At 43.6% G+C, this 13,467-nt stretch overlaps 1 protein-coding gene across 2 annotated transcripts in view; it reads left to right on the top strand.

Moving 5' to 3' along the window:
• Nucleotides 1–12,034, top strand: part of POU6F2 (POU class 6 homeobox 2) — a 408,372-nt gene extending 396,338 nt beyond the window's left edge. The window contains exons 9-11 of one of the 2 annotated variants that reach the window (XM_015417914.1): nucleotides 1,887–2,055; nucleotides 7,501–7,669; nucleotides 11,638–12,034. In XM_015417914.1, the coding sequence (XP_015273400.1) occupies nucleotides 1,887–2,055; nucleotides 7,501–7,669; nucleotides 11,638–12,034 (735 nt within the window). Of the gene's footprint in view, nucleotides 1–1,886; nucleotides 2,056–7,500; nucleotides 7,670–11,529 lie in introns of both variants that reach the window. The other variant, XM_015417913.1, reaches the window with a different exon arrangement.
• Nucleotides 12,035–13,467: the final 1,433 nt, after the last annotated feature.

Genomic DNA, 13,467 nt, shown 5'->3' with positions numbered 1-13,467 from the left:
GATCCAATCCATTGTCTGCACCCTACAGCCTATTCAATTAGATAATACTGTGCATTAACTGTACCTGGCCAGACTGAAGAAACGCCTTAAGAAGGCCAGTTCACAGAGTTATCAAACCTGCATTCTGTTACACCTGGACATCATATGTGACCTGAGCTTTCTGCATGCACATCCATTCAAATGTCCCAGTGTCAACCTTCAGAAAAAATAGGAAAAGGTTTGCAGAAATTGGGCATGCATGTGTATGTCCAGGGATGTTCATGGCTTCCTGTTGAATGAAAGAGGACTAAGAGATGGTTCACAAATGGCCAGATCAATAATGCTTGTTGGGGACATGACCAAAGCCCACTGCTCCACAACTTGTAGAAGATTATCGATTGGGTGATTTGTGAATCACCTCTTAGTCATTTTTCATACCATAGGAAAACATGGGTAATCTTGAGGGTTTAATAATGGGTTTGAAATCCTGCCATAACCAAAATAAGAGCCTGTTTTGACATCTACGAACAGCTAGTTTGAGAGAGACAGAGCAGCAGATGCTGGTAGTTACTCCTGAAAACTCAAAGGCTACTTCTGTGACGCATCATCCCAATACTCGTGTATGAGTGAGATTTGTTTTCAGATGTCTGAAAGCATTCAGAGACATAATTTGCTTGGAAATATTTCAGTTTGGGTCTTTATCTGATTGCTCACCCTTTAACCTTGATATTGTAATCTATGGCTGTGGTCACACGGAGCATTAGCCACGCTACAGAGACGGAAGATAGGCGGATTTTCCGGGCGCGATCAAACTGCAACATCTGGGAAGCATAGAGCTCCCATGGCTAACCCGAGGCTTCCCGCTGAAGATGCGCCATAAAAAACTAGTACCTCCGAGGTACTAGTTTCCGGAAACCGTGGGGCAAGGGCGGGCGTCTGATCACGTTTCCGGTAGTAGCTCGTGGCATCTGGCGCCCACCCATGTCCCGTCGCGAAAAGGTGTTTTTTTTCAAGTCTCCACGGGATGCGCACAAGCACCCAACGGCACATGCGCACACTTCGGGTACAAAAAAACCCCACAACCCCCGCCGCGCCGCTTCTTTGCCGCGCCGCAGGATTGACGTATGATCTGCAGCTCCCCCCGAACCATGGGATGTCAGTGGGATGTTTCATCCAGCGGCTGCACACGGTAGTTTGCTCCGGGGCAACCCCCCCCAGCCCGTGTGACCGGGGCCATAGTTACCCAAACAAGATAACCTCTCCACCCTTTCCAAACCCACATTTACTCCAGCCGTACAGATGAGAATGCAGAATCAAAGCCTTGCTAGATCGGTTATTGTTTTCTTTCATATTTATTTCTTTTGCAGCCACCTCCATAATGCATGAATGCAAGCAAGGAAACTTGAAAAGTACACATACATGCCAGTTCCCAACATTCCATTCCACTCCCTTCTTCTGCAGTCATACTCTAATGTGATTTTTTTTTTAAAGCCCAAGACATAACTATGAAGACAGAGGATGGCTCAGTTCTCACTGGCTCCTGCTGTGAGATAAAATAAATTAAAAACTGGCAACCCTGTTAAGGGAAGAGCAAAGCCTTTCCCCCCCCCCCCTTTCACCAAGAAACTGCGTCCTCCATGACTGAGTTTAGGCTTCTCTCCAATGGACCTTTAGGGAAAAGTTAAGTACGACCGTTGGGGATGCCACGGTGCTAGGAGTAGAGATCTACTTCATGACATGGGGAGAAGGACCCCACAGAAACGATCCTTCCTATGTAGGATCTACGACAATCTCCCGTCCATTTTAATAGATGAAGAGCATGGCAGTACCATAAATTTCTTGCCTCTTTGCTCAAGTTATGTGGGTTTCTTTTCTTTTCATTTCTTAATTGTACTTTTTGCCTTTAGCTTCATCAGCCCTCCCAGACGCAAGTGGGACAAGCAGCTTCACAGTCCAATCTTCTGCATTTGGCTCACAGTCAGGCATCTCTGTCTCAAAGCCCCGTGCGTCAAGCTTCCTCCTCTTCCTCCTCCTCCTCCTCGTCTTCAGCTCTGAGTGTTGGCCAGTTAGTCAGTAGTAAGTATGGCCCTCCTGTTGTTTTCATTTCATTTTTCTGTTTCCTATTTTCCTTGTCCACTTTGAAGAAGTTCTGCTAAAAAAGCAAACAAAGAGGCATTGACTGCTAAATAAAATAAGTCTATAGGCAAAGACCCTGTAAGAGATCTTTAGGCCAAGTTCAAGAATTTTTTAACAATAACCATCACTTTCTGTTTGTCCTGTCAAACTGATGAACGCTTCAGAATATGGTACATCTCAGGATAAGTTCATACATGCATATTCATTGCTTGATTATTGCACTCATGTGTGAAGCTGCCATCAAGATCCAACACCATCAAACCGAGATTTCATGTCACATGTTCATCTGTAAGCCATTGAGTAGTAAGCCAGTAACTGAAGAGTTACTAAATGATGCTTGTACATATGTGAATCAGACCTAAAAGGGGCAATGAGGGGGCATCCCAGAGCGAAGTATTCCAAAACATAATACTGCCCCATATACCAACAGTTCACTAAGCAAAGTCTGAAGCCTTCCTCCAGTCTAAGGAATCTTCTTGCAACTTTAGTGGCTCTTCCTCCCATAGAAGCTGAAAGAAGGCTCCTTAAGCTGGAGGAAGTAAGATACTGCTTGACTGACTTCAAATTGGCAAGCAACTGCAGCAAAGGGGCCAAGTACTGATAAATGTGTGGCACAGACAAGGTACGGACTGTGTTCTGCATGGCAGTTTTTCAGGTAGGCTTCCCAATTGCCTAGGTCCTGCAGAGAATTCGGCACCATGAGCCCCTGTCTCCTGCTCTTGATAAACTGAGGAGCAAGAGAAAAAATGCCCTCTATTATGATGCTCTAGGAATTTCCCTTATCTCTATGGTCTTTATTAGGGGAAGTTCCTAGACTCCACTCTCCCCAGGCATTGCCCCCTCCAATATTCTGGCATTTGCTAAGGCCGTGTTAGGGTCCTTGTTTACAGGTTGTATTACTCTGAGTACACAAGAGAGGGGAAGCTATGATGAATGTTAGGAAAGAAGACAAAGGTGGTCAGTGGCTGATAAGTGAACTGGAGGATAAAGGCCAATGTTCATGCTGCAGTCACCAAAAAAATGCCCCACCTCTATCAGCTTTGTTGTCCCAATTCTTGTGGTCCATATCTTTAATGGCTACTAGAGAAGGTGTGGAGACATCAGTCTACTGCAGTGGGAGGCCATTTCTGGCAGCAAATTCCAGCCATGTGTTCCCAGCCTACATCAGAAGTTTATTTTATTGCCTTTGTTTATCTGTTGAGTCAGACATTTATATTCTGCTTTTCTCCAAGATGGTGTCAAGGTAGCTAATCCATTCCATGATGCAATAAAATCATTACAATATTTATTTACTTTATTTGTATCTTGCCATTCTACCCAATGGGGAACCAAAGCAGCTTACATCATTCTTCTTTCCCCATGTTATTCTTACAACACTCCAGTGAGGCTGACTCAAGATCACCAAGCAAGTATCCACAGCAGCGTGGGAATTCAAACCTGGGGTCCTAGTCTGACCCTAACCACTATACTGCATGTCCCAATAATAACTTAAAATGAATCTCAACAAAACCAGTTACAAGCCAGCAAGCCCTCATCTAAAATGGAGAAATTATATTTGATTATTCACTTATTTATTTATTTTATTTTAATTAACAAAAATTTTGACTCCATCTTTCTGTCCCCATAGGGCCACTAAGGTGGCTAACAAATTGAAACATACCCATTAAAATATGACTTTAAAAGCCATTAAACCCCACGCACAAATATATAATTGAAACAAAACCAAAGCTTAAAGCAAGTACAAAAGATTAAAAACAACAGTTAAGACATTTTTGTTTATTTATTTATGTTATTTATTTATTTATTTATTAGATATTTACCATGCCCTCCCGGCCGAGGCTGGCTCAAGGTGGCTTACATAAAAGCAATATAATATAAAGTATAACATCCGTTAATACACAAGAATTCATAAAACCATAAACATAATAATATAATAAAGTGCTAGTGCTTAGTTTCCTCATCATACAGTCAGTTCCTTGATCTTCTTTGGTTATCCTGGGAGATTAGTTCGGGCAGTAGTTGGAGGATCTAGGGGATCAGGGCTCTCTCATCATAGGCTATCAGATGTCAGTAGTGGTGGCAGCTCCAAAGGCCTGGTGGAAGAGCTCCATTTTACAGGCCCTGTGGAAATGAGCTCCGAGAGCTCATTCCACCAGAGTGGAGCCGCCACCGAGAAAGCCCTGGCCCTAGTTGTCAGTAGCCTGGCCTCCTTGATATTCAGGAGTGCCAGCTGATTCTGGGTCCCCGATCACAGTGCTCTCTGGGGTACATATGGGGAAAGGTAGTCCCTCGGGCATGCAGGTCCCTGGCCACAAAGGGCTTTAAAGGTAATAACCAGCATTGGGGAGGAAGGATTATAGTCATCATTATTACTGGCTGGTATCCAATGAGATCCACTGGGAAACCAGAGTGTGCAGGGTGGGACTTTCCTGCTTTCCCCCCACATTGCAGCCCCCTGATTTTTTTGTTCCTGGGGAATATGAATGACAGAGAGTGTGGTGGGGGAAATCACCAGAAACCCCCCCCCCTCTCAGTGACAACAATGCTCTTCCGTCATTGGGAACAAATGGTAATACAGGGCTCAGGGTGGTGTACAACAATAAAAAATATGCATATATTAAATTTGCAGTTAAAAACAATAAAAATACAACCATTGGCCTTGTTAGATGATGCAAAACTGCCAATTGTACTACTGCCTTGCAGGGCGGTGGTGGGAGGCAAGACAAACATGAGTGCCGAACAGATGGAAGTAGGACTGCCAAGCTGTGGCGGGGGATCCGTGCGTCTTCACAGGATCCCTGCCACGGGAGACAGCGATACGCGTTGCACCGCCGTCGCCAGGATGTGACGCTACGCGTCGCTCTGGCAACGGGACCCGTTGCCAGAGTGACGCGTAGCATCACATCCTGGCGACGGCGGTGCAACGCGTATTGCTGTCCCCCGCGGCAGGGATCCTGTGAAGACGCACGGATCCCCCACCGCGGCTTGGCAGCCCTAGATGGAAGCCATGGCTGTCCTCAACCAAATGCCCGGCGAAACATCTCTGCCTTTCAGGCCCTGTGGAACTGCATTAAGAAAAATGCCCTGGCTCTGGTCGAGGACAGCCGGATGTCTCTTGGGCCAGGGACCACCAGTAAGTTCTTCTCTGAGTGCAATGCTCTTACGGTGCGTAACAGGAGAGGCAGTTCTGAAGATACGTGATTACAAACCCCTATTGCTTAAAGAATGGGCTAAAGGTAGTTCAAATGCAAATGCAGGCTTACTGCTTAAGCTATAAGCAGGTGAGACCCTATAAACTGCCTGGATAAGAGACAGAGTAAGATCTGTAAACCTCATAGCTTCCCTGAACTTTTTGGAGGCAGAGTGGTGTATAAGAGTGCAATCTTAGGCCAAGTTACGCCCTTTTAAGTGCACGGACTCCGCTTTAGGATAGCACTGTTAAGTGTAATTGTGTTTTAAAAGCCTTACGAAGTTTTTTTCTAACAGTGTTTGCTTGTTCTCCTCATGGAGGGGATTCTATAACTCCAGGGATATCATGGGGGAAGCTCTGTACTGAGCTCAACGGGGATGCTGCCATTTCCTCCAGGGGAACTGATCTCAGCAGTCTGGAGATCAGGTGTAATTCTGGAGAATTCCAGGCCCCACCTGCAGTTTAATTAGAAATAAAGCTTCCACATATGCCCTTAATGAAAATTCTATTTCATTAAGGGGCTCAACTGAGGAAGAAGACCAATTTATTCTTGCCGCATCGTAAGCATTATCTTCGGAGGGTCCAATGAAAAAATAAAGCCCGCTTCAGCATTGCCACAGGAAGGATGGGTGCGCAAATGTTCGGCACCTTGACTAGCAACCGCATGGAGTGATGGACAGTGAAAATGAGGAAAGGGGTCGCTATTTACCAATCCTATACAATTCCGAAAACATAAAATGCAGGTTTTTAAAGAGTCTTTGCTAAAATATGTCATTTCCGACGGGGATGTGACGTTGTGGGGCCCACCCTCTAAAGCTGCCATTTCCTCCAGGGGAACTGATCCAGCAGTCTGGAGATCAGGTGTAATTCTGGAGAATTCCAGGCCCCACCTGCAGTTTAATTAGAAATAAAGCTTCCGCATATGTCCTTAATGAAAATTCCATTACAGTCAATCTGGATTAAAATAAACTATTTTTAAAAAACCCTCTCTGCCTCTGCTGTTGGGCTAGGAGGACTCACAGGAAGTTCTTGTCTCAGCGGAATTTGTAACTCCCTAAACCGTTTTACTGCAATAGTTCTGCAGGAAGACTGAGCCCGCAATAGTTGCAGGCAGCAGGCAACATACGACCGTGTTTTGCTCAGCAGAGTGGTCAACTGCAGACCTCAAATGACTTGCATTGAGAGAAAGGGATGGATTATTGTAGTGAAAACATTTCACCTGAAGAAAGCCTTGGGAATGAGGTGAAGAACAATAGAGGTAGCACTGTGGGGAGAATGGCTTCTCTACCTGCACTACTGAATGACACTTTGAAATCTTCCACCATCCCGGTCCCATGCTGTCTCCACTCGCTTGGAGAATGCTTTCATTTAGCTTGGGATCAGTAGTGAAGAGGAGGGGAGGGGATTCCATTTTCCAGCTGTTGTGTCATTTCCCTTGATAAGTCCTAAATTGACCGCATTATCCAGCACCAAAGGAGCCTTCCTGTGGCAGATAGCTTTTATTATGCGCCCTTCCGAGGACAAAAGCAGTGTCGGCACACTGCAACTGAGGAAGAAGACCAATTTATTCTTGCCGCATCGTAAGCATTATCTTCAGAGGGTCCAATGAAAAAATAAAGCCCGCTTCGGCATTACCACAGGAAGGATGGGTGCGCAAATGTTCGGCACCTTGACTAGCAACCGCATGGAGTAATGGACAGTGAAAATGAGGAAAGGGGTCGCTATTTAGCAATCCTATACAATTCCGAAAACATAAAATGCAGGTTTTTAAAGAGTCTTTGCTAAAATATGTCATTTCCAAATTTAAGAACTGAGCACATTTCTGAAAGTTGGACGGCTTTTAAGCTCACACACACACAGAATACTAGAACCCACCATCCTGGGCAGCAACTTTGGGAAATCTCCTTAGGAAAAAGTTCCCAGTTTGGCCTGAGCTCTCCCCACCCCACCTACAACGTATCTTACAGGCACATCTCATTTTTAAAGGTTTCGCTCCTTTCATTCACCCATCTGTATTGGCAACTAGGGAGACTGTGCTGCCTCTGTGCTCTGCCAGAACTTCTGACTTTTCAGACATTTCATACAAAGCCATTTAGCCACAGAGGTTGTATAGTACTTGGGGGGGGGGGGTGTTCAAGGGAATTCACATGCTTAGTTCAATTGTATAAAGAACTTATCTTCTCCCCTTTCGACAGATCCCCAGACAGCCTCCAGCGAGGTGGATGGGGTGAACCTGGAGGAAATCCGAGAATTTGCCAAAGCTTTTAAAATCCGACGCCTGTCCCTTGGTCTCACCCAGACGCAAGTTGGTCAAGCTCTAAGTGCCACAGAAGGTCCAGCATACAGCCAGTCTGCCATCTGCAGGTAACCAAAGGCATAGCAAACACTCACTCCCCTACCCCCTATACCCCCCATCATACCAATGGAGTTCATTACTACTGTTTGCTATCTTTATGAGTATTTTAATCATGTGCTGGGGGGGGGAGCCCCTTTGTATGGAAGACAAAGACGAGTGAATGTTGTTGGTGTGGTAGCTGATGAAATATTTTTCACCACGCGTCCTTAAAATAACTTTCATCTCCCCCCCCCCGCAACACACCCCCTTCCTTTTGTAACAAGTAGGAAACAATAAATACATTCCTGGCCTTGAGACTTAATTCAGTAGTGGAACTGGAGACCCCGCTGCTGCTGCATAAGCGCCAGCTGACCCTCTTCATACTGTGCCATTTTCTACAGATGGGGTTTCGGAACGAATATTTCATGGACGCCTCCCCGCTAGTTTTAAGCCTGTAGTACCGTGGCTTGCACTTCACACTGGCGATATTAATGATGCTTTGTTGTTGTTGTTGTTGTTGTTGTTCCTGGGCAGTGCTGAAAAGAGTGTTGGAAATATCTCTAAACACCATCGTGCCGGGTTGTGGCAGTTGTTTTTACAGATTTCCCAGGATTAATTATATATCGCTCTCAAGTATTTAGTAAGAGGGGACGTATTAAAAAAGAAAGGAGAATAATGCCCCGAGCATGACAAAATAATGAAAACAAAGCAATCTTGATAGAGTGAAAGGTCTGGAGAGCCAAGCCACCGTGTCTTCATGTATGTGTTTTACACTAATCCCATGTTTATGCATGAGATAGCAGACACACTTAGGTAACAGCTTTTTCCTCTTGGGCAATGCCTCGGAGTCCTCCTCCATCACTGAAAGCCAAGAAACCAACTCTAAGCTCATTTAAGTGGATTTTGTTCTTGGTGATCCATGAAATGCTCTGTCTTTTTATCTGCTCTTTATACTTTTAATGTATTCCCCATAGAACGGAAGTGTACTTTTCCTGCAGTTTAAGACTAAGGTTATAAATAACATCAGTATGGGGTAGTGAGCTTGCAGCTCACATTTTGCTCAATGATTTTCCATAAAACCCATTGATTGTTGTTAAATACAAAAAAGCTCCATAGGATCCTCTCACTTCTATGGCCTCCCCTACTGTTTTTTCTTATAAGATACCTCCCTGTAGAAAATAACCTTTATTCAGTCTATACAAGGATACCACTGCTGAGAAATTTGTTTCAGGGCTTGTATATTGTTATACCAAGCATCACGGACTGAAGCACCAACGCTAGCAAGCCGTATAAATGTTATGAATACTGTTTTCCCCGACACCCTTAATGTGCAATTTTAATTTTACTTCATCTCAGTGATCGTTTGTTAAAAAGGACTTAACTAAGCAGAGAGTTTTTGCTTTTTTAAAAAAAAGATGCCTTCATCAGTGAATAGTATTTTTGAATTCCATCATTACATAATACTTTAAATTAACGCAGCTGGATTTGCATGAGCTTTACAGTTTTCTCCAGGGACTTTGCTGTGGCTAGCACACAGAAGGGAGTGACACAAGGTGCAAATCACATCCCTTTGAAGTCAACAGCAAACCCCTTGCATGTTTTTATGATGCTGGATTTAATGGAAGATTTGATGCTTGGAAATATAAATGATGTAGCCCTATGTATAAAATATTGTCAACCTCAGGTTTATATTTAAGGGAACTGCAATCCTGCGTCATTGCAGAATCTAGAAAAAACTACCAGAATTTGCTATGAAGGATACAATCCCCATTAAAATCAAAACATAGGGATAGACATGTAAATGAACATTGTGGTACCATGGCACTTCCCACCACCACCACTTCAACCTGCTACAAAATTTGCACCGGAGTGGATCAACCTGTAGGACTCCTGAGGCCAAGTTCATATATAAGAACACAAGAAACATGGAGCAAAATGGTGGCAGGAACCATTAAGTAACCATAGACGGCAGGCAGTAGCTTCTTGTAAAGGTCTGCTATTATGCCACAGCAATCTTTTGAAATGTCTTCCTTCTAAGACCTTGGACTCTCTTAGGATGGCACCGATAGCTGCTTAGAAAGCAGAAGGAAGGGAATGGCAGTCCACTATTTGGCCAAGGTGTCAAAATGTTTGAGGCCAACACTGACCTTTTTGACTAAGTTTGTCCCACAGCCTTAATCGTACCAAGAATTTGGATTCCCCCTCCCCTTTTCAAAGCATCTATCTTATCTCCTTTTATGCAAGACGTATTATTACTCAGGCAAAACCAGAATCGTTTTACCACGTAAAGGAGGCCAAACGTCTTTGTACACATACAAGTAGAATCTACATGAGTACCTGGAGAGAGATCTCTCTCTAAAATACTCATGGATATCTGATATCTGAAGCACCAAAGAGGCAGGCCACTTCTAGTGAATGAAGGCTTGCCTCTGTATGGATGCTGTCACTAAAACAGGTGGGAATTCTCACAGCGTGCAGAGTTTCTCGCTACTTACTCTCCCAAGAACAATGACACTTCAGCATGGATTGAGTGGGAAAACGAACAGTGGTGAAATTAAGTTGATATGGGCTGGTACAGAGTACTGATAAGGACATAGTCAAGATAGTATCTCCTCTCTTTAGCCTCAGACCCCACAAGAAAGACAGTACTGGTGAGAAATGTAAGTCACTTTCACCCCTGTAGACTATTCACAGCACTGCATCACGCAAAAGTGTTTTGAGAATATTAAGTTGGACATTTTACAGAACTCAGTTTAAAGAAAAATATTATATATAAAGCTACAACAGGATCTGTTTGCTAAGTCAATGGGTAATGTTTGAAATGGGCTTTGCTTTGACGGGAATAAAAGCTTTGGTATAGTGGGGGGGTTTGTTCCAGATAGTGCACAATATTTGTAAAATCTGGTATAGCAAAGCACCTTTGATGGCAAAATGATACATAGAGGACCTCATTTGCAGGAAATGATATCATTCGGCACAGTGTGCAGACATCCCACAATAAGCCCAGCTTGGTGCCACAGCATATTAGTGCACTATTATACTGGGTTTCATCTGGAAAGGCATGAGTTCCTCTTAGCACTACTACTTGTGGGGGCATTCAAGGTAATTACAGTGTGTCCAGCTGTTTGAACTGAAGACTGCTGCAGCTTATGGGGATTTTTCTTCCCCCTCCACCCACCGAAGGGACACCGTGTTAACTTGCATACAGTGAAAATTGCTTTAAAAAGAAAACGAAACCTGGATTTCAAAGGCAAGCAGCCACTTTGTGAAATTAAAACAGCAGCGTTTGGGCAATGTGTTATGGAAAGGGAACAAGATCCTAGTAAAGGATTGTTGTTGTTGTTTTAAAAAAGCTCACAATAGCCATTGATGTCATTTCCTGTTTTTTAGTGGGGTTAGGTTTTGCATTATGCTTTATCATTATGCAGGGTTTTGGAAAAAGAAATGTTGAAATCTAAAAAAATGGTCTTTGAGCAGCAATGTCTTCTTAAGAGTAGTAGCTCCAATGCATGCATCAAGCTTCCCTGCCTGTTCACTTGAATGGAGGAAATAAATGTACATAAGCATTCCTTAGCGCATGAGATCGGTGCCCCTCCATTGAAGTGAACAGAGAGACTTGAGTACCACAGATCCACGTAAGCTTCCAAATGGATCTGGATCTCTGCACTGGAGCAACAGGTTGTGCTGAGTAACATTCTGACAGTAATTGTCGTTGTGATTGCCTTTTGTTTGCTTAGATGTGTGCGTGCATGTGTGTGTGTGTGTAGACATGACAGTTTTCATAATACATTGTAAAGTACCTCTGCCAGTCAATTTAGTCAGGCAGGCAGGAAGTCCCACCCTGGCAGAGCATCAGTGTAAGACTCTTCTTTCTCAATTTTCCCCTCAGACACACCATCCTGAGAAGCCACTTTTTCCTACCACAGGAAGCCCAAGAGAACACTATAGCTAGCAGTCTGACAGCCAAACTGAACCCTGGCCTTTTGTATCCTGCCAGGTTTGAAAAGCTGGACATCACCCCTAAAAGTGCCCAGAAGATCAAGCCGGTGCTTGAACGGTGGATGGCTGAGGCTGAGGCCCGCCATCGGGCAGGTATGCAGAACCTGACTGAATTTATTGGAAGCGAACCATCCAAAAAGCGCAAGAGGCGCACCTCATTCACGCCACAGGCTCTTGAGATCTTGAATGCCCACTTTGAGAAGAACACGCATCCCTCTGGGCAGGAAATGACAGAAATTGCAGAGAAACTGAACTATGACCGGGAAGTAGTTAGAGTCTGGTTCTGCAATAAGAGGCAAGCGCTGAAGAACACAATTAAACGCCTAAAACAGCACGAGCCCGCAACAGCAGTCCCGATGGAGCCCTTAACAGACTCTCTGGAAGAAAACTCTTGAACGGATAGATTGAAAGGAAGAACAAAACACACACACAAAAAACCACAATTAAACATTTGAACTCTGTAAAGATGCTCTTTCGTCACCCTTGTAAGTAAAAGACTGAGAAAACTACAAGATGGACAGAACAATTTCTAAATGTCTGTGGGTTTTCATAGATAAAAACAAACCGGAAAAAAAAAACCACACAAAAAATACACAGCACTTAGGAGGTGTGTGTGTGTGTCGTAGAACTAGTTCCAAAATAAGCCAGTTTTTTTTTAATGGACTTTAAAAGTAAACCAAATAATTGCTCACTTTTTTCTGTGTATTATAAAAATGTGAACGTGTTTTACGGAAAAAGAACCCAGCACACATACACACACACACACACACACACACAAACACAAGAACCTTTTAACTGTTGAAAGGGACAAAAAAAGAGTACAAGCCTGCCACCTGGAGGAGCGATTGTAGTCTTTCAGGTATCAAGTGCTTCTTTACTACGAAAACTATTAACCAAAGTCAGAAATAAGGGATTGCAAACTAGATTGTGAGTCCGCTGTTTTACAAGTGCTATGTTGTGTTATAAATTTTTACATTTGTACTTTGCAAAGAGGGAAAAAAGTTACAGGACTTCCCCCCCCCCCATTCTTTCTCACATGCACAGCACGTGAGTAAAAACACCCGATTCATTCTACAGTGTTCAACCGTTCTGGTTGTCATACACAGTTTTGTGATCTTCAGATGTTTGTGTGCCAAAATGACTGTTTCTCTAAACTGTGGATAGTGGGCTTTGTTTTTTACTTCCATTTTTTAAACTAAAGACCTCCTTCGTTTGCAGTTTGGTTTCCATCTGACCCTTTCCTTTAGGCCGCCTTCTCCGTCTCAAAACGGTTTACATTCCTTTTAAAAAGTGGTGAACCTTTTTTGAATACACAGGATTAACAATCACACAAATAAGGACATAGCGGGCAACTTGAACATTCGCTTGTGGTGGGCACCTTGCCACTTTCTATGTCCTATGGCCACGAACTGGGAGAGGTTACCAAAGCTACTTCTGTAATATACGTATAAACTGCACACCTGGTCCAATATACTGCATCAATGTTTATGGTTCTATCTATGTGAAGCAATTTCTCTCCAAAGTCTGATAGCCAAAGAAATTTCTTGGGATTCTAATGAAAAGCAAACGAATGGCAAATGGATGAAAGTAACAAGGACATTTTTTCCGCTCGGGCATCTGGTGTTGCTTTTAACCTTTATTTATTTTTTTCTTTCTCTTGCTATTTTTTAGCTGCTACTTTCAGGAGTATGCATGCACAGAGAAGGATTTGTGTGGCTGTGTACTGCCAGAACTGGATATGCTAAGAATAAGAATGTGTGAATAATGTATTTATCTGATTGGAATCAGCAACCGGTAATCACCCAGCATACATCTCACCTGGTATCCA

Source organism: Gekko japonicus, unplaced genomic scaffold (genome assembly GCF_001447785.1).
Source record: "Gekko japonicus isolate JY-2015 unplaced genomic scaffold, Gekko_japonicus_V1.1 scaffold708, whole genome shotgun sequence".
Classification (NCBI taxonomy): Eukaryota; Metazoa; Chordata; class Lepidosauria; order Squamata; family Gekkonidae; genus Gekko; species Gekko japonicus.
This window is presented reverse-complemented; position numbering and strand designations above follow the sequence as displayed.